General features: G+C 32.7%; 2 protein-coding genes across 2 annotated transcripts in view; one reads left to right on the top strand and one right to left on the bottom strand.

Annotated features, from left to right (window-relative positions):
- The window catches only part of LOC126884513 (uncharacterized protein DDB_G0284459), a 244961-nt gene that overhangs the window by 122113 nt on the left and 100212 nt on the right, over window positions 1–22636 (top strand). The gene's annotated exons all lie outside the window — the stretch shown is intronic.
- On the bottom strand, window positions 8134–11359 carry LOC126884514 (uncharacterized). Its single transcript, XM_050650453.1, has one exon. The coding sequence runs from the start codon at window positions 10914–10916 to the stop codon at window positions 8781–8783; it is 2136 nt and encodes a 711-aa protein (XP_050506410.1). The 5' UTR covers window positions 10917–11359; the 3' UTR covers window positions 8134–8780.

The following is a 22636-nucleotide window of genomic DNA, read 5'->3' as shown; positions in this document are numbered from 1 at the left end:
TTAAACAAATTCACAAAAATAATTTTTTCATTTCGAACAAATTTTTTTTAAATAAATTGACTTATTCTGAGCAAAAAAGGTCTCTTGTCATTTTTTTCTAAAATTGATTGTTGTCGAGATATATGCGATTAAAAATTTGAAAAATGCGAAAATGGCCATTTAGGCTATTGATTACGTATTTTAGAAAGGAACTACAACGTTAACGGGGTTTTATTGTTTCATATAGTCAATGGACCTCTAGATATGAAAAAACCGCGGAGTACTACCATTTAGTGGGGTGCGTTTTTGAGAAAGGGATGAATTAGTCCCTAGGCACAGGGCGAATTAGGGTGAGTTCTATGCACGTTTGGTACAAACACTTCTACAGGAAAAATGTTCTAGGTTAAATTTACTATCGAAATATTACATTTTAAAGTCAAAAATATTTTTTTTTACAAAAATATATTCAAAAGAAAAGCAAGAAAAAAACACCTAAGGTAGCATTTTTGTTTCTTGTCCCATAACTTTTTTCCACGGCGATATAGGTATAGGCATTACTTCACAGAAAAAAAACTTCCATCCTTCCTCTTTAAAATGACGTTTGGTATAAGTCTCTATGATTTATAGTTTCCAAAATATGATTTTTGTAATTTCACCACTCACAGCGATTTTGTGCCATTTTCCTTGTTACTTCGCAAACATTGTTCTGTAACTATTTTTTACGCAGCTTTAGGTATATGCAATGTTACATTTAGTAGGAAGAAAAGTCAATTACCTTTAAAATGGTCTATCGTAGAAGACTGTATGATTATTTTTAAGCAAGATATGGTTTTTCAAAATTTTATACTTTTAATGATTTTTGATATGTTTTACGATTATTTTTAAATTTCTCATTATAACTTTTTTTATTGTATATTTAGGTATATACATTGTCCAATAAAAAAGAAACCCTATTTTCTTACTTTAAAATGGTGTAATGTAAAAAATTCTAGGTCTATTTTTGAACAAGATATGCTTTTTCAAAGCTTGGCATATACACATGCAATTGGTCCCACTAAGTTGGAACCATATGGAAAACATTTTATTATTAACTTTATGAAAAAAAATTATTATTTATAAAATGCTCTGCATAGTCTAAAACCTAAGATGTAATCATCAGATATAAAATTTTATCAATAGTGTACGAGGTATGTTAAAAAATATGAATTTCGCTCAAGAGTAAAGTACCTTTATATTTCACAATATCGAAAAGTGTTATTAAGAAAAGTTACTTGGAATTAAAAATTATCTTACAATATGCAATTATATTCTTCTAATTGAAAAAATGAAATTTTTTTAAAATTTTTCTTAAATTACGGATACACTTGGATATCCTACGGATATCTTGTTTAAAAATAGTCCTAGAGGTGTTTGCAATACACCATTTTAAAGTAAAGAAAATAAGCTTTTTTTATTCCACAATGTATATACCTAAATGTACAAGAAAAAAAGTCATAATGAGAAGTTTAAAAAATAATCATAAACAATATCAAAAATCATTAAAAGTATAAAACCTTGGAAAAGCATAACTTGTTTAAAAATAGGCGTACAGCCTTATACAATAGACCATTTTAAAGGTAATTGACTTCTCTTTCTACTAAATGTACCATTGCATATACCTAGAAATGCGTAGAAAAAAGTTACAGAACAATGTTTGCGAAATAATGGGGAAAATGGCTTAAAAATTCTGTGAGCGGCAAATTTTGAAAAACTCTATTTCGGAAACTATAGAGACTTCTTCCAAACGTTATTTTAAAGAGAAAGGATGGTAGTTATTTTTCGCTGAAGCAATGCCTATACCTATATCGCTGTGGAAAAAAGTTATGGGGCAAAAAACAAAATTGCTTTCTTTCGTGTTTTTTTCTTGCTTTTCTTTTGAATATATTTTTGTAAAAAAAAATACTTTGGACTTTAAGATATGATATTTACATAGTAAATTTAACCTGGAAAAATTTTCCTGTAGAAGTGTTTGTACCAAGAGTGAATAGAACTCACCCTAATTCGCCCTGTGCCTAGGGACTAATTCACCCCTTTCTCAAAAACGCACCCATTTAAATGGTAGCACTCCGCGGTTTTTTCAAACTTAGAGGCCCATTGACCATATGAGACAATAAAATCCCATTAACGTTGTAGTTCCTTTTAGCTCTCTTATTTTGAACATAATCAATAGCCTAATTTTTAAGGTAACTCGATTAAACATTATTATTATCAAATTCAAAAAGTCACCAAATCAAGTTTCAAATCCCTTCTTCAAGGTCCTGAAGAGAATTTTGTCATTATTTTATTAGAAAGCTGTTATTTTTAATTATTAACAATTAGCGCTATTGTCCAGGATGTACCGTCGCCCCCGTTAGTGAAATTATTCCGATTCCATTTTTTTGCAGAAACTTACTCAAAACGAGGTCCTTATAACATATCCACAGGGTGCCGGGCGGTGACGTGGTCGAAAAATTGTTTAAACAATTTTTTTTAAACAAATTCACAAAAATAATTTTTTCACTTCGAACAAATTTTTTTTCGATAATTTGGTCTGAGCAAAAAATGTCTTGTCATTTTTTTCTAAAATTGATTATTGTCGAATTATACGCGATTTATAATTTGAAAAATGCAAAAATGGCCATATAACTCGACAAAAATCAATTTTAGAGAAAAATCACAAGAGACCTTTTTTGCTCAGAATAAACCAAACTATCTAAAAAAAACATCGTTCGCAATAAAAAAAAAATATTTTTGTGAATTTGTTTTAAAAAAATTGTTTAAACAATTTTTCGACCACGGCACCGCTCGGCACCCTGTGGATATGTTATAAGGACCTCGTTTTGAGTAAGTTTCTGCAAAAAAATGGAATCGGAATAATTTCAATAACGGGGGCGACGGATACATCCTGGACTATAGCGCTAATTGTTAATAATTAAAAATAACAGCTTTGTAATAAAATAATGACAAAGATCTCTTCAGGACCTTGAAGAAGGGGTTTGAAACTTGATTTGGTCACTTTTTGAATTTCGTAATAATAATGTTTACTAGAGTTATTAAGCCTTGAAAATGGCCATTTTTACATTTTTCAAATTTTTAATCGCATATAACTCGACAACAATCAATTTTAGAAAAAATCACAAGAGATCTTTTTTTCTCAGAATAAGCCAATTTACCTAAAAAAATTTTGTTCGAAATGAAAAAATCATTTTTGTGAATTTGTTTAAAAAAATTGTTTAAACAATTTTTCGACCACGGCACCGCCCGGCACCCTGTGGATATGTTATAAGGACCTCTTTTTGAGTAAGTTTGTGCAAAAAAATCGAATCTGAGTGATTTCACTAGCGGGGGCGACGATACTGCCCCGGTCTATTTTGATTTTTCACTGTTCATGCTTATAAAGATTTTTTTATTTGGTTTTCTATTTGATTACGTATCTCCATTAATTTTTATTTTTTAGTCATTTTAATCATTCTTCTGTCTCCAGTTGTTATGCCAGTTTTATTATTAATTTTTTAGAGTAATTATGAAATTCTGTTTTGGTCAAAAATACATAATGCAGAATTACAAAACAAATTTTGCATAAATAAATACTTTGCATTTTTTAGTCATTTTAATCATTCTTCTGTCTCCAGTTGTTATGCCAGTTTTATTATTAATTTTTTAGAGTAATTATGAAATTCTGTTTTGGTCAAAAATACATAATGCAGAATTACAAAACAAATTTTGCATAATAGTGTAGGAAACAGAGGTTGAACCTTGCAAAATGGACACAAGTCCGGTTTTATTTTTTTTCTGGCATATCAAGGGGTGCTTATTATAAGACTAACTTTTTCTGAAAAAATTTCGCCCCGGAACCCCCCTTTTCACCCCTTTAAAGGGGGCAATTTATGTTTTTTGCAGAACGTAGCCCTTCCTGTACCTTTTACAAAAAATTTCTTTTATAGAAATATGAAGAGGACTATATTTTCTACGATTTATTTCCGACAGCATCTCTCTATCATCCACCGTTTAGCAAGGGTGGCGCCCCAAGGTTGACAAGTTTTTAAAAAATATGTTTTAAAAAAAAATATATTTTTCCCTAACTGTAACGGAAATTAAAAAGAAATGCTGCGGAAATTATTCACAAATAGATGATTGATTTTTTGGTATAGGTTTCACTTTAGGGTAATTGCCCTTTTTTTAATTACAGGGTGTTACATTTTAAATAACCCCTTTTTATACCATCCGAACCGTTTATGCTAGAGTAAAAAGACTTTCAGCGATTACCCATGTACTGGTGTTATTTACAAATTTGTATAATGCACCCCCATTTTTCCCCGGAACCACCCAAAAAAAAAGAAGAATTAATAAATAAAGTGATTTTCTTGGAATCCTTCACATACAATGCCCTTCATTAATATGCTTCATATATCATTTTGTGCAAGTTATTATTACCCATGCATGGACACTAAAAGTGATTTCCTAGTACAACCCCTGTAGCCAAAAACAATAAATAAAATGGGGGGTTGAAATTTTTTTTTTGTTTTTTGCTTTTTGATCCATATGGGCATATGATTCATTAATAGTGATTTTCAAAAATATATATATGGTTATTGCAACATCCCTGCGCAAACCACCCCTATCCTTGAAAATATACTGCAGAAACTACCCCTATACCTTATCCAGCATGTTTTTACGATTTTCTCATTAACTATTCATTTTTTTTAAACAAAACTTACACAAGGTTAAAGACCACTATTTACTCTAAAAATTAGGTCCTATTCATTTTTTTCGTTTAAGCAACCGTTACGGCACAGTGGCGCCGTAAACCTCATATATGCTTTGACGGGCTCCAGTTTTTGTTTATTTTTTCGTCATCTGTTTGTTTTATTGATAAAGTACTTATGTAAAATAAAACAACACAGTGTAACCTACAAATCATGACCTATGCACGTTTTACATTCTTTGCTCCCCAAAGCTACAGTGGTGGCCCAAAATAAATTTTTTCATATTTTGCCACCTACACATATTTTATTGCGTTAATGCTACCTTAATAGCACAATATTCACCCCTAAGTGGTCGTTAAGCAGTGGCGGATCCAGGGAGGGGTGATGGGGGCGATCACCCCCCACCCCTCTCAAACCAAGTGATATTATATTTGAAGATTATAAAAATATTCATTAATTTTTATAGAACTACTTATATTAATATTATTTTTATAAGAATGACTTTTTATGCTTTAGCGACAGTGGCGGATCCAGAATCGTTAAGAGGGGAGTGCCAATTGGTTAAATCTCTATAAAAATAAATGAATATTTTTATAATCTTTGAATATAATATCACTTGGTTTGAGAGGGGGGGGAGGTGATCACCCCCCATCACCCCTCCCTGGATCTGCCACTGCGTAGCGACCACTTAAGGGTAAATATTGTGCTGTTAAGGTAGCATTAATGCAATAAAATGCATGTAGGTGGCGAAAATATGCAAAAATCTATTTTGGGCCACCACTGTGGCTTTGGGGAGCAAAGAATGTAAAATGTGCATAAGTCATAATTTGTAGGTTACACTGTGTTGTTTTATTTTGCATAAGTACTTTATCAATAAAACGAACAGATGACGAAAAAAAAAAAACTGGAGCCCGTCAAAGCATATATGAGGTTTACGGCGCCACTGTGCCGTAACGGTTGCTTATACGAAAAAATGAATAGGACATAATTTTTAGAGTAAATGGTGGTCTTTAACCTTGTATAAGTTTTGTTTAAAAAGAATACATAGGTAATGAGAAAATCGTAAAAACATGCTCGCCAAGGGATAGGGGTAGTTTCTGCAGTATATTTTCAAGGATAGGGGTGGTTTTGGCAGAGATGTTGCAATAACCATATATATTTTTGAAAAGCACTATTGATGAAGCATATGCCCATATGGATCAAAAAGCAAAAAACAAAAAAAAATTTTCAACCCCCCATTTTATTTATTTTTTTTTTTGCTACAAAGGTTGCACTAGGAAATTGCTTTTGGTGTCCATGCATGGGTAATAATAACGTGCACAAAATGATATATGAAACATATTAATAAAGGGCATTGTGTGTGAAGGATTCCAAGAAAATCAATTTATTTATTAATTCTTCTTTTTTTTTGGGTGGTTCCGGGGAAAAAATGGGAGTACATTATACAAATTTGTAAATAGCACCAGTACATGGGTAATCGCTGAAAGTATTTTTACTCTAGCACAGTGGTTCCCAACCTTTTATGTCTGGCGACCCACCTTCTGATATTTTTTCATATTAGCGACCCATCCCTCACCCATGATGATATATATCTACGTTATTCAGCTACTGTAAGAGCCAAGCCGCGACCCACCTGAAACCTGTCCGCGACCCACTAGTGGGTCGCGACCCACCGGTTGGGAAACGCTGCTCTAGCATAAACGGTTCAGATGGTATAAAAAGAGGTTTTTTAAAATGTTACACCCTGTAATTAAAAAAAGGGCAATTACCCTTAAGTGAAACCTATACCAAAAAATCAGTCAATTATTTGTGAATAATTGCCCCACGATTTCTTCTTAATTTCCGTTACAGTTAGGGAAAAACTTTTTTTTTTAAAACATCTTTTTTAAAAACTTGTCAACTTTAGGGCACCACACCCGCTAAACGGTGGATGATAGAGAGATGGTGTCGGAAATAAATCGTAGAAAATATAGTCCTCTTCATATTTCTATAAACGAAATTTTTTGTAAAAGTTACAGGAAGGGCTACGTTCCGCAAAAACCATAAATTACCCCCTTTAAAGGGGTGAAAAGAGAGGTTCCGGGGCGAAATTTTTTCAGAAAAAGTTAGTCTTATAATAAGCACCCCTTGATATACCAGAAAAAAATAAAACCGGACTTGTGTCCATTTTGCAAGGTTCAACCTTTGTTTCCTACACTATAAATAAATACTTCGAAAACATAAGGCCATTGGCATAAAAAATTAAACTTGATTTTAAACAAAAATTAGACTAGTAAACTGTTATGTCTTTCCTATATTGTTATACGGAGTTGAGTCGTGGACACTTATGGATAATATCAATATTAATGTCTGGGATACATTATGATGAATTCTTTTTGAATTCGATTTGTGAGAGTGTCAGACAATTTCGTGAACTAGATTGATCTCCGGCAAAAAATTTTGTGCATGAAAAAAGCATCTTTAAAGTGCATCTCGAAGAGATGGAAAATAAAAAATTTATTACTCAGGAAATATTGACGGAAATGAGTTCAATTTTTATACTTGATGGTTTTGGAGGTCACTGAACACGAATTTCGTGACGGCGATAGTCTCCGAATTACCTGGTGCCCAGGGTGGAACTCGTCACCTGGGACGATCGAATAATTCGCGAAGATTGGATCGTAAAACCAAAATATATGTGTTCAATATTTTTCAAAAATCTATCGAATGACACTAAATACGACTCGCCCACCCCACTCCACCCCTGGAGGTAATCTTAAATAGAAACCACCATTTGTTATTGCAGATTTGGATTGCTTACGTAAAAATAAGCAACTTTTATTTGAGACATGTCTTCGAATTGTGTATAGATGGCGTTATAATCGAAAAAAACGATTAATCGTGATACCATAGGTAAATTATAGAAACGGTCTAATATCTCCAGAAATACACTTCCAAATAAAAAACTAAGAAAATACGTGTTTAATATTTTTCAAGATGCTATCGAATAACATCAAACACGACCCTCCACTCCACCCGCTGGAGGTGGGGAGGGGGGTAACTTTAAAATCAAATAGGAATCCCCATGTTTTATTATATATTTGGATTCCTCATGAAAAAATAAGTAACTTTTTCTAAACATTTTTTTAGAATTGTTGATAGAGGGTGCTAATAAATAGTGTTTTTCCAATTATAGCGTCATCTATCCATAATTCGAAAAGATGTCTCGAATAAAAGTTACTTATTTTTACGCAAGGAATCAAAATCTGCAATAAAAAAAAATCGGGGCTCCTATTTAAGATTTTAAAGTTAACCCCCACCCCATCTCCAGGGGGTGGAGTGGAGAATCGCGTTTGATGTTATTCGATAGGTTCTTGAAAAATATTAAAAACGTATTTTTTGGATTTTTATTTGGAAGTGTATTTCTCGAGATATTAGACCGTTTCACAGTGGGCCAGAAAATGCAAAAAGCGGTCAAAAATCTGAAAATGGGCTGAAGGGCTTTAAAATTGTAGTCTTTTAAAGGAAAAAATAATAAAAAAAATTAAACTACCCAGGCGTAACTTTTAGGGGGGCCATAAGGTTAATAATTACATTGAGTAGACTTTTCGATCTTTATGCAATTAATTGTTTATATGGTTAAAAAATATTAACAAAATAAAATGAATTACCGTAAAATACGTTACTTGTTACTAAGTATAGTAAGATTATAAATTATTTAGGTACAAATTCGAAAAAACTTAGAGAAATTTATCAAAATATGTTTGGTAATAGGTATAAAAATAAAAATTCCGCTCTGTAACAAGTTTATTAGCTTCTAAATAAATAAACAAGGGCGGATCCAGAAAAGTCTCAAGGGGGGGCATAGCGATAGAAAAATCTAGCAAGGGAGGGGGTAAAAATGGCATGAAATAAAGTCTATTTAAAATCTAATATATTAGTGCTTAAAAGATTATACTTATAACTTACTTTGATATACTTAAATACTAAAATTTAATTTTTAACTTTATAATCAGTTCAAAATGTGAATCCCAAGGGGGGTATGGGCCCCTGGGCCCCCTTAGATCCGCCCTTGTAAATACAATAGTATGCTTACCACTAAAAATCTACGTCGCTCGCGCTGTCGTCTTCCTCGTCGGATGAAGAAACTTGGCGGCTTTCCATATTAAGTTGTAGAGCTCTAAGAGAATCTGCTTCCATTGATTCTAACGAGGGCGCCTTCAACAAGGATACAACTTCAGAAGATATGTTTGAACTTTTTCGGAGTGGGTACTGCCGCAAAGATGAAATTACTGGATCTGAAGTTATAAGGAGCCTGTTTAACAAATCTTGATTTCCTGATATTCTCGAAATTTTTCGTGTATGTTTCTCCCTAAAACTTTTGAGATCCTTATTTCTTGATTCTTGGGCTTCTTCTGACAATTGACCGATAGGCAGAATAGCCTCCTTGATTACTATGGCTCCATGGAGTAATATTTTATGCACGCTAGAAGGCATATAATACCATGAATATTTAGCGACATACAGTTTTGCGGTTTCCAAACAATACTCTTCAAAAGCTCGCACATCGATTGCATAGCCACAAGATAAGGTGCGTAATATAATACCAAATCGCATAATGACATCTTTATCTATGCCAGTAATTTCACTAGACAGTGAGGGGTCAGCAAAAAATCGTCGAGCTGTGTTGCCGTCATTAGTAGTTCCACTACCTCCACTCTTAGGTATATCCACAAGCAAACCTGTTCTGTCTCTGAAAATTTGTTGTATGGTACGTTTCTTGTTTTCAAAAACTGCTCTGTTGTTACTTCCTCGAATTTGCCAAACTTTAACTTCTAATCTATAGGAAATGTGCAGCAAACATTCGAAAAACCTGATCCAGGCATGTAGAGTTGACAATCCAAATTTCAAATTTTCTTGGACAACTTCCCTCTTTAATAGTTTTTCGATGTCATTCATTTGTTTGGGGGTTGCTTTACATATATAACATGTTTGTGAAGAAGCTGTTTCCGTTATTGCATTACACACTTTGCCGTCTATCATCGTCATCACACAAACATGAGAAACTGCAATTTCTTCACTATCCAGCATACCAATAGTGGGTTGAAGTTCTGAAATTTGATTTTCTATATATGATGTCTCCTGTACCGTCAGCTCTTTCGTTTCTTTCTTAAACTGAAAGCGTATAGGTCTACAAAATCGAGTTGACGATGGACGGGGATTTTGCCACACAATAATTTTATCTTGTCCAGGTTGCTCCGCATATAACTGTAATGGCACTATGGATGTAAGAAATAAATCGCCATCACCAAAACTATTATCGGAGAAAAGTTGCTTGTATTGTGAATGACCGGTGCTTCCATCGCATCCCCATTTCAGCAACAGTTTCAAATTCTTTAGAAGTTCAGTTGATAATGAACGAAGAACTGGTTTTTGCAATTCTACTATCCGTTTAACTGTATGATCTAAGAGGTCCTGTAATAATATTTCTGCACATGACTCACTTACAGTTTGTCCTTCTTTTCGGGGATAGCAGCGTAATTTTGCTTCTCGAAGCTTGTGATAAGACGGATATATATCAGCAAAATGTTCTTTTGCTATTCGTCTGTGAACAAGATATGAATGTTTGGTATCTTTTGATTCAATCATTACTGATAGCGCTTCATCTGGGGTGAGTGGAATTATTTTTTTTGACTTCTGAGTTTTCTGCCAAGCTGTCCTAATTTTACCGGCTCGAGTCGGAGTCAAAAGTGCTTCAGAGACAAGTTTTGCGGCATCGTCTTTTCCTTCAGTCTTTAGTTTTCTCCTTGCAGCTAAAGTAAGCTCCTCGGTTTCGAACGTCGATGACAGCTTTGAAGTCTTTCGACGTTTTGATCTTACACTACTCGCAGAAAATTCTTTGCTTGGACGACCACGCCTACCTCCAGATGAAGTTCCTGGTTGTGGCTCAGCATTCGGATCAATTTCTAATCCAGTTTCTTCAAATACACATACACTTAACCACGCTGTATTATTTTTCACAAATCTATCCGTTTTTCTCCCACATTGATCAAGCTTTGCATAAACGACGTTGCAAAACTTTGAAGTGAAAATCCTCATTTTTAACATGGCGTCTGCATCATTTTCAATTTTGTAGTGTCTCACCAAATACTTGAACAGATATTCTGTGCGACTGGAACGTTGTAACTTATCCTTTTCATACAAAACGTCAAACAGTTGCCTTCTGGTGACCATTTTCACTGTGAAAAATATAGAAAAACATTACATAAAAAAAATTTTTTGAAGACGCAAATGAAATAAGACTTACAACCACCATTACGAACAAACTTAACTATATTCTCTATCAAGGTAAATAAAGTAACGCAACAAGAAAATAGAAATTACTAGGTGTTACATTTTAAATAACAAAATAAAATGTGCTGTTATGGTTACAGAATACATTCGTTGGATATGGTTCATGCATATCGATAAGCAAAACCAAAATATCTCAAAAAGGCGCTTGAAGGCGCCTATCAAATTTTAGTATGTTATTAGGGAATGATCAAGCTATTTTTTTAATATTTTTTCAAAGCCGGATCGGATCGGAAAATATGTTATATCTCAACATAATTTTAAAGTATAATATAAAATTTTCAATAAAATCGACTACATAGTAATTATATCTATATGTATACTAATTTAACTTTGATTCATAAGTATTTATATAACATGAAAATACATACCTTGAGAAAGTTTTCTGTACAATTAACCACTTGAGTCAGACACTTTATAACACACATTCACTAGTTGACATTTAGGGTCGATTTCTCATACCTGCGTTAATCTATGGTTCAGTTGAACCAGGTTCACCCGTGATCTGTGGTTTTGTTTGAAATGCATTTCTCATTGCGCGTTCATGTCAGCGCTCGTTCTACAGCTTTCGAGAAATGCCAATAGATGGCAAAAGGTAAAAAACTGTCGCCATTTTGAACTACTATTTTTATGCTGTTTTTGAATAAAGTTAAATTTAAGTATTTATAGTCAAATAGTCGTTTTAATAATTATAAATAAATATTATAAAAACAAAAATAATGGTATCGTTTATGGTTAGGCTTAATGTAATAAAATAGGATATATTTATATTATGACAGCGTTTCGTGTTAATACAACGCATGCGTAGTCCATGGAATCATCTGAACTGAGTTCTGAAATATTTGAACGGCCGAATTCCACCGTTCAAGCATCGTTCAAGTTTAAACTGCCATCGGTTGAACGTGAATTGAGAAAGACGATTTTGACTTTAAACTGACGTTTACTAGAAGTTCAGGTTAAACTGGAGTTGAACTCGATATGAGAAATTGGCCCTTAGTAGTACACTAAGGGCCAATTTCTCATATCGAGTTCAACTCCAGTTTAACCTGAACTTCTAGTAAACGTCAGTTTAAAGTCAAAAACGTCTTTCTCAATTCCCGTTCAACCGACGGCAGTTTAAACTTGAACGATGCTTGAACGGTGGAATTCGGCCGTTCAAAGATTTCAGAACTCAGTTCAGATGATTTCATGGACTACGCATGCGTTGTATTAACACGAAACGCTGTCATAATATAAATATATCCTATTTTATTATATTAAGCCTAACGATAAACGATAACATTATTTGTGTTTTTATAATATTTATTTATAATTATTAAAATGACTATTTGATTATAAATACTTAAATTTAACTTTATTCAAAAACAGCATAAAAAAGGTAGTTCAAAATGGCGACAGGTTTTTAACTTTTGCCATCTATTGGCATTTCTCGAAAGCTGTAGAACGAGCACTGACATGAACGCACAATGAGAAATGCATTCCAAACAGAACCGGAGATCACCCGTGAACCCGGTTCAACTGAACCATAGATTAACGCAGGTATGAGAAATCGACCCTTAATGAATGTTCGCAAAGAAATGATCCTAACACAAAAGTCTGGTTTTGAGAACCGATGGCTGCCGCAATATGCCTTCTACCTGCTTCAAATTCTAGGAAAACATTATTTATCTATTTCTCGGAGTACCTACAAATTCTGAAAGCCAGACTAATACTTTCATCGAAATCGATTTATGGCCGCTTTTTGAATTTTTCGGCCCACTGTGCGTTTCTATAATTTACACCTCTGGTATCACGATAAATCGTTTTTTCCGATTATATCGCCATCTATCCAGAATTCGAAAAAATGTCTCGAATAAAAGTTGCTTATTTTTACGTAAGCAATTCAAATCTGCAAAAAAAATCATGACAAATACAAACGACAGAATAAATGTAAATATAAATAATGTCAATATTGAGGTTGTTGACGAATATATATACCTGGGTCAAATAATCAAAGCTAATAAAGAGAACCAAACAATTGAAGTACAGAGAAGAATCCGATTGGCGTGGGCAGCATTTGAAAAGTTAAGATGGATACTAAAAAGCACAAAGATACAACAGTACCTAAAAACTCGTGTATTTGACCAGTGCATCCTTCCTGTTCTGACGTATGGCTCAGAAACATGGACATTAACAAAGGCCAACATAAACAAAATTGAAATAACTCAGAGAAAAATGGAAAGATCCATGTTGAGAATAAAACTACAAGACAGAAAATCAAACAAATGGATAAGAGAGAAAACAAAAGTAAAAAATGTAACTGAACATATAACAGGGTTAAAATGGAGATTTGCGGGCCACAATGCCAGACAGGAAGATGTCAGACGCCAGACATCAGATGCGATGGAAGGACGATATTGTAAAAGCTGCAGGAACTAACTGGAAAAACGCAGCCAAGGACAGACGGAAATGGAAAGATTTGGGGAAGGCCTATGTCCAAAGTTGGATAGAAATGGACTAAAAGAAGAAGAAGAAGAAGAAGAAGAATCCAAATCTGTAATGTCAAATGGGGGTATCCATTTAAGATTTTAAAGTTACCCCCACCCCACCTCCAGGGAGTGGAGTGAGGGTGTCGTGTTTAGTGTCATTCGATCTTTGAAAAATATTGAACACGTATTTTTCAGTTTTTCGATCCAATCTTCATTTAGCAAATTATTCGATTGTCCCGCGAATTATTCGATCGTCTCAGGTGCCGAGTTCCACCCTGGGCACCAGGTACCTCGGAGACTATCGCCGTCATGAAATTCATGTTTGGTGACTTCCAAAACCCCAAATATTAAAAGTGAACTAATTTCCGTCAATATTTCCTGAGTTCTAAATTTTTCATTTTCCATCTCTTCGAGATGCACTTTGAAAATGCATTTTCTCACGCACAAAAGTGTTTGCCGGAGATCAATTTCTATCTATCTAATCAGCCCTAAACATCCATCCTTGGATATAGGGCTCCTCTTTCTTCTTCTATGCCTCTCTATCTTGTTAAATTTTCATCCAATTTGACCCAGTGTGTTTCTTCAGGTTATCCGACCATCGCATCTGTGGCCTTCCCCTTTGTAGTTTGTGGTTCCACGGTCTCCAATGTATAACCATCTTAGTCCATATTTCATCCTTCTGCCGTAGGGTGTTCTGACTTCCATTTAAGCTTTGCTACTTGGGTAGATACATCTTTCACTTTTGTTTTGTTCGGATCCATTCGTTTCTTGGAGATCAATTTAGTTCACAAAATTGCCTGACACTGTCTCGAATCGAATGCAAAGAGTTACATGACGATTCATCTTACTGCACAAAATTCCTAGGTTTTGGGCTTTTTAGTGCTTCATTGCTTCGCCTAAAGTTAAATTAAAACATTAAGTGAAACGTGCGTCGGTATGTAATATCATTGATATGTACCTACTGTCAATGTAATAATTAGAAAATGGCTCTTATCGGTGGACGTACGTTTTTCTAAAATTTATATTGTAGTACATTATTTATATGTATTTTACTATGTTATAATTTAACACAATATAACTTTATAAACACAATATAAGTTATAAATTCCAATAAACAGTCACTGAAAATGATAAACGTTAAAATTCATAATAAACAAGGTATCAAAGACCTGGTTTCTATGGACAAGCGGCGTAATTTTGCGATACTAGTTTCTGTGTGTAAAAAAATCCTAGTATAATAAGTAATTCGTGAATAATTTCATGCATGGGAAAAGATATAATGGAAGAACTTTAACTGGTTATTTAGTCATAGGATAACAAAACTTAGGTACATATCTTTTATTTGTGGTCAAATCTTATTCTAGTGCCCGACTGCACTGATGAAGGTTGGATATAACCATTGCAAATTCTCCTCTATCTTCTGCTTTTCTTAAAAGCATCTGTGTGTTTAACCCGGTATGTTTTTCAGCCAGGATATTTCGCCGCCGCCTACGAAAAGTGTAACTCCGAAAAATGCCGGTAAGAGTAGAACTTTCAATGAACGCCGCGAAGAATATTATTTTTGATGAGCATCAAGTTAGCTATCACAAATCGATTCGAAAGTAGGTGGATAATTTGCCGCTAATTAGTCGTTAATTAGTTGTGAAAATACCGATTTTGTCGTTTCTTTTTTTTTATTTTTTTAGGTGCTTTGCTAACTTGATATAAAGTTAGCAAAGCACACCTCCGAAAAATGACTTTAGAGCGTTCGTAGGAGAATCGGAATAGGATTAGTTTTTGCCGCTAATTAGTCGCTAATTAGTTGTGAAAAAATTAATTTTCTAAATTAATTTTTTTTTTGTTTTTTTGGGTGCTTTGCTAACTTGATATAAAGTTGGCAAAGCACGCTTCCATAAAATCATTTTAGGGATTTCGTAAAAGAATGAAAATAGAATGAGAATTTGCCGCTAATTAGTCGCTAATTAGTTGTGAAGAAATTAATTTTCTAAATTAATTTTTTTTTGTTTTTTCGGGTTCTTTGCTAACTTGATATAAAGTTGGCAAGCACACCTCCGAAAAATCATTTTAGGGTTTTCGTAGAAGAATAGGAATAGAAAAAAAATTTGCCGCTAATTAGTCGTGAATTAGTTGTGAGAATACCGATTTTGTCGTTTATTTTTTATTTTTTATTTTTAGGTGCTTTGCTAACTTGATATAAGGTTAGCAAAGCACACCTGCAAAAAATGACTTTCGAGCGTTCGTAGAAGAATGGGAATAGAATGAGAATTTGCCGCTAATTAGTTCTGAAAAAAATAATTTTTTTAATTAATTTTTTTTTTTGTTTTTTTGGGTGTTTTGCTAACTTGATATAAAGTTGGCAAAGCACGCCTCAATCAAATGATTTAAGGGTTTTCGTAAAAAAATGAGAATAGAATGAGAATTTGCCGCTAATTAGTCGCTAATTAGTTGTGAAAAAATGAATTTTCTAAATGAATTTTTTTTTTCGTTTTTTTGGATGCTTTGCTAACTTGATATAAAGTTGGCAAAGCACGCCCCCATAAAATGATTTTATGGGTTTCGTAAAAGAATGAAAATATAATATGAATTTGCCGCTACTTAGTCGCTACTTAGTTGTGAAGAAATGAATTTTCTAAATTAATTTTTTTTTGTTTTTTTGGGTGCTTCGCTAACTTGATGTAAAGTTGGCGAAGCACGCCTCCCTAAAATGATTTTAGTGTTTTCGTAAAAGAATGAAAATAGAATCAGAATTTGCCGCTAATTAATCGCTAATTAGTTGTGAAGGTATTTCATCCATAAATTCTGTTTTTTTTTTGGTTTTTACGGTGCTTCGCTTACTCAACATTAAGTAGGCAAAGCACGCATCTTTAAAATGATTTAAGTGTTTTCGTAAAAGCATGGAAATAGGATGAGAATTTGTCGCTTATTAGTCGCTAATTAGTTGTGGACGAATTTTTTTAGCAATTTTTTTGATATTATTTTTGTTGTTTCAGGTGCTCCGCTAACTCGATGTAAAGTTAGTAAAGTACACGTTCAAAAAATGACTTCAGAGCGTTCGTAGGAGAATGGGAATAGGATTAGTTTTTGCCGCTAATTAGTCGCTAATTAGTTGTGAAAAAATTAATTTTCTAAATTAATTTTTTTTTTGTTTTTTCGGGTGCTTTGCTAACTTGATATAAAGTTGGCAAAGCACGCTTCCATAAAATGATTTTAGGTATTTTGTAAAAGAATAAAAATAGAATGAGAATTTGCCGCTAATTAGTCGCTAATTAGTTGTGAAGGAATGAATTTTCTAAATGAATTTTCTAAATGAATTTTTTTTTTTTTTGGGTGTTTTGCTAACTTGATATAAAGTTGGCAAAGCACGCCTCAATAAAATGATTTAAGGGTTTTCGTAAAAAAATGAGAATAGAATGAGATTTTGCCGCTAATTAGTTGCGAAGGAACTTCATTCAGAACATTTTTTGTTTTGTTTTTTACGGTGCTTCGCTTACTCGATATAAAGTTGGTAAAGCACGCCCTGATACAATCTTTTCAGGGTTTTCGTAAAAGAATATGAATAGAATAAGAATTTGTCGCTAATTAGTCGTGCAATAGTTGTGAGAATACCAATTTTGTCGTTGTTTTTTTGTTTTTTACGGTTCTTTGCTGACTTCATATAAAGTTTGCCCGACCGCCCGCCTTTTTACCACTCATATATAAAAGTTATTCTACAGTAGTAATTTTTAAAAATGAATAGATTTTGACTTCGATGGTCATCGACCACCAAATTCTTATTATGTGTAATTTCCAATCTAATCTCAAAGTCCCAAGGAAAAACAAAGAGTAAAATAACAAAATAGTTATAAATGAAATTTAGTGGAACGTATTTCATTATAAACAATTTACCATTTTTGACAATAAAAAGTTAAAAACTTTTATTTTCTCTGATATTGTGTTGTATTTTTTAAAAAAACACGAAATGGTTCAAAAAAAATTTTAGTTGACTGATGTTTAGTATAAGAAAATAGTTGTTTACAACAAAATAAAGTTGTAGACATTGTCTCTACTCAATATAGTAGTCATATACGAGTCCTTGGAAGAACACGAATGGATGATTCTCTGAACTATTTTACGTGTAGGATTATATCTGACTATCCCGAACGGAAATTCTGGATTATTCTTTTGTATGTATCTCTGAAAATGCATGGTCAACGACCCAGTGAGCCCGCTGCTCCCTGAGGACCAAGCCGGAAAAGCTAACCATTGGTTGCACCTAAGAAGAATGCATTCTTCTTAGTCGCATCGTTTCCTTGAGACAGTTTGCTTCGTCAAAGGCCTAGCTGTGAGTCTGATTTCACAGAGTTCGACAATTTATTTCTTTCCGTGTTTTCAAAGTGTCCTGCAAAACTTTACAAAACAAAGTGCTTCGCCAACTTTATATCGAGTTAGCAAAGCAGCCAAAAAAACAAAAAAAAAATTAATTTAGAAAATTCATTTCTTCACAACTAATTAGCGACTAATTAGCGACAAATTCTCATTCAATTTTTATTCTTTCACGAAATCCCTAAAATCATTTTATGGAAGCGTGCTTTGCCAACTTTATATCAAGTTACCAAAGCACCTAAAAAACAAAAAAAAAATTCATTTAGAAAATTCATTCCTTCACAACTAATTAGCGACTAATTAGCGGCAAATTCTCATTCTATTTTTATTCTTTCACGAAATCCCTAAAATCATTTTATAGAAGCGTGCTTTGCCAACTTTATATCAAGTTACCAAAGCACCCAAAAAAACAAAAAAAAATTAATTAAAAAAATTAATTTCTTTACAATTAATTAGCGACTAATTAGCGGCAAATTCTCATTCTATTCCCATTCTTCTACGAACGCTCGAAAGTCATTTTTTGGAGTTGTGCTTTGCTAACCTTATATCAATTTAGCAGAGCACCTAAAAAAATAAAAAAAAAATAAATAAACGACATAATCGGTATTCTTACAACTTATTCACGACTAATTAGTCGCGGCAAATTTTTTTTCTATTTCCATTCTTTTACGATAACCCTAAAATGATTTTTCGGAGGTGTGCTTGCCAACTTTGTATCAAGTTAACAAAGCACCCAAAAAAACAAAAACAAAATTAATTTAGAAAATCAATTTGTTCACAACTAATTGGCGACTAAATAGCGGCAAATTCTGATCCTATTTTCATGCTACTACAAAAAAACCTAAATCATTTTATGGATGCGTGCTTTGCGAACTTTATATCAAGTCAGCAAAGAACCGTCAAAAACAAAAAAACGACAAAATTGGTGTGTTCACAACTAATGCACGACTAATTAGCAAAGAATTCTTATTCCATTGCTATTCTTCTCCGGAAACCCTAGAATGATTGTATGGAGTCGTGCTTTGCCAACTTTATATCGAGTAAGCGGAGCACCGTGAAAAACAAAAAAAAAATTTTTTGTGAATAAAATTCCTTTACAAATAATTAGCGACTAATTAGCGGCAAATTCTCATTTTATTCTCATTCCCTTACGAAAACTCTGAAATCATTTTATAGCGGCGTGCTTCGCCAACTTTATATCGAGTTAGCAAAGCACCCAAAAAAACAAAAAAAAAATTAATTTAGAAAATTCATTTCTTCACAACTAATTAGCGGCAAATTCTCATTCTATTTTCATTCTTTTACGAAATCCCTAAAATCATTTTATGGAAGCGTGCTTTGCCAACTTTATATCAAGTTAGCAAAGCACCCAAAAAAACAAAAAAAAATTAATTTAGAAAATTAATTTTTTCACAACTAATTAGCGGCAAAAACTAATCCTATTCCGATTCTCCTACGAACGCTCTAAAGTCATTTTTCGGAGGTGTGCTTTGCTAACTTTATATCAAGTTAGCAAAGCACCTAAAAAAATAAAAAAAAAAAAGAAACGACAAAATCGGTATTTTCACAACTAATTAACGACTAATTAGCGGCAAATTATCCACCTACTTTCGAATCGATTTGTGATAGGTGTTTAGCTAACTTGATGCTTATTTATTATAGATTATTTGATTGTGAAAATTATAATCCCTAATAAAGTGTTAGCGAAAAAATTTATTTTTTGAGGAGTATCAGCAAAAAACATCATTTTGTTTTTGGGTCCACGAAAATTATAATTACTAAAAGTTCTCAGAAATAATTGTTTTCGTCGGCAGACACAGAAACAGAAAGGGAAATAATTGTTTTCGTCGGCATCTATTATGAACTAAATCGTTTCGTTATAAATATTTTGGGAGTTATAATCTTCGCGGACACGCATATAAAAAAGAATTGTATCGCCAACACTTATCAAAGAGTTATTATTTTCACTGGAAATGTATTAGGAATCACATTAATCATAGGTACCAGCGATTGGTCGTCTAAGTATGGACGCAATCATGGCAGAAAATATAGACGATTTACAAATTCTCCTAGAAATGATTAACAGAGAAAGCAAAAAGATCGTGAACGAATTGAAATATTAAGATGTCTCGTAATTTTATTTTACAGCGAATTATTTACAAAAATAATATTTTTTTGTATTTGGGATTGAAAGAAATGTATCAAAGAATGGGTCTATGCCCAAACACGGATGTCTATGGCTGAATAGATAGATAGATTATGTATATTTACTATAACAATAATTACTACTTCTTGTACGAGTATGTAAAAGAAAATTCCGATATAGAAATTACTGACTTTGTATAAGAATATATTATTTTAGGAATCAACCAGTCGTGTTGTTTACAACGAATTGTGTGACTCAAAGTGTATTTTTAATATTTCACCATAATCTAGGAACTGAACATCCTCGTTTGTTGACTGTTTAATCGTTCGTCAATTTTGTATCGATAAATTATCATTTTTCTGTGGTTTGTGGCGTCACCTGATAAAAAAAGATATGCTTTTACATCTCGTAGCTATTAAAACACTTCAGTATTAGTGTTTATTATAGTAATAAATCATTGGCTTCTTTTGTTTTTCCATGGATTCGATTTCTAACTTACGATTTCAAAATAGTCATTTATATAGTTAATAATATATTCCATTTTTAAATCATGCTTCTTGTTTGATTTCTATAGATTAAAAAAATAATATAACTAAAGATAGAACAAGCGGTTCTGTAATTTTAAACGGTCTACACACGTTCCGACAGTGCCATCCGACACGAGTGAACTCTCCGACCATCCTTGTTGGGCTAAGCTCTACACTCTACACAACACACGTTCCGACCAAGCTATTCTACAAGATACATAATAATAGTACAGGAACCGAAGCTTTTCACCTCGCAATTTTTACAGAATAGATCGATTTCCTTGAAAATTTGAGAATAAGTAGTGGATAGTCCAAGGATCAAAATCTATAATATGATGCCGAAAGGCGCTTTTACCATGATGGTGGTTGCCACCCCATCTCAGGGGTGGAAATTTTTATTATATTTTGACCGCAAAAGTAGATAAAAACATTCATTCTAAGCAAAAAATGTTCTATGTTTTTCGATATATATAATCATTTACGACTCACTCAATTTTTGCCATAGAAAAAAAAATTTCAAACCAAATTCTTGGGAATTAAATAACCTACAATTTTATATTTAAACATTTTTTCGTATCTCTGATGCTAATCTTTTTATTCTGAAAAAAATGGTATTTTTTACCAAACTACAAAAGTTCGTTATTCGCTTTTAGCCCCAGTTTTTTAAAAACTAATCATTCTAAGCCAGTCAAACTTCTAGAATCTATTAATAATACATAAGTAACTAAAGAAGAATGAATAAGGCCAATGACTAAAAACATCGCTAACTTACATTATTATGCTTCAAATTGGATTTCTCCTTTTGTTAAAAAAAATATATAATGATTTTTTAAACGTAACTTTTTTATTTTTTATCTTAGAAAGTTTGGTAAAAAAGAATTTTGTAGGTTTTTACAAGATCTATAAGCCTATTAATATTAAATCTTTTTATAATCCACCGTCGCAAAAAGAGGTGACTTTGAAAGGGTTGGTAAAGGTGGTTTTTGCATGTTTTTACAAGTTTTAATTGTCAAAAGCTCACTCAATTTTTTCCGTAGAAAAAATGTTTGCAAATCAAGTTCTTGGGAATTAAATAAGCTACAATTTCGTATAAAAACATTTTTTCTAATCTCTGATGCTAATCTTTCTATTCTGAAGAAAAGGCCAGTTTTTTCCAAACTACAAAAATTCGTTATTCGATTTTAACTCAATTTTTTTAAAAACTAATCATCAACTAGAACCCATTAATAATACATAAATAAAAAGACCAAATAAGGCCAATGACTAATTTTAATTAGGGTGGTGATTAGGTGTTTGCATCCAATCACTTTTTTGCTGAAAAAAATTGAGACTGTCATTCTTTTCATTATGTCACTTTATTTTTGAGCTAGAGATTGTTTTTATTTCTGGAGATAGATATTTTTAAATACTTTAAATTCGTTTAAACAAGTTATCCTCGAAAAATGCATAGTTTTCCCGTCTTTTGACTTTGAAACTATGCTTTTTCTCATGAGGATCTTTCAGTGCGTCACAGTTTTTCGATTTCTTTCTAACGCATTAAATTGCATGTGGCAGAAAAAAACGCACGTCGGTGATTACATTTCGTCGGTGACATTTAAACATTTGTTCTAGTTGTCAATAGATGGCGCCATAATCGAAAAAAAAAATTTACAAATTATATAATATATCTACGAATATAATCTGTACAATTTATAAGACTATACAAATCAAAGAAAATACACAGTTGATTTGATTATATGCCAAATTGCAAATAAAATGTGACAACTGTCAGATTTAACTAAAATGTCATGTCACTAAAATGTATATTATAACGGACTTATTTTTTTTTCTATCATTTGTGACGCACTGAAAAATGCTCATGAAAAGAAGCATACAATATTTAGCATTTGACGAAGAAGAGCTAACATATAATAAAGTATATCTCGATTACTATTGGTCTTAAAGAAAATCTAAAAAACGGGTTTTGTTTATTTTTTCAAAAGGTATATTTTTGTTAAGTAAAGTTGTTTTGATCAAACAAAAACTTTTTAGACCAGGGCGCATCTGTAAAAATATTAGTACATTTGGACGTTGAGAGGTGACTCAAATTTTTTTGCAGAA

This window comes from Diabrotica virgifera, chromosome 5, assembly GCF_917563875.1.
Source record: "Diabrotica virgifera virgifera chromosome 5, PGI_DIABVI_V3a".
Lineage (NCBI taxonomy): Eukaryota > Metazoa > Arthropoda > Insecta > Coleoptera > Chrysomelidae > Diabrotica > Diabrotica virgifera.
The sequence above is the reverse complement of the archived record's forward strand: the minus strand, read 5'-3'. Positions and strand labels throughout refer to the sequence as shown.

Coding starts and splice junctions, on each gene's coding strand:
- LOC126884514 (XM_050650453.1), bottom strand. CDS start 10,916: ATGGTCACCAGAAGGCAACTGTTTGACGTTTTGTATGAAAAGGATAAG.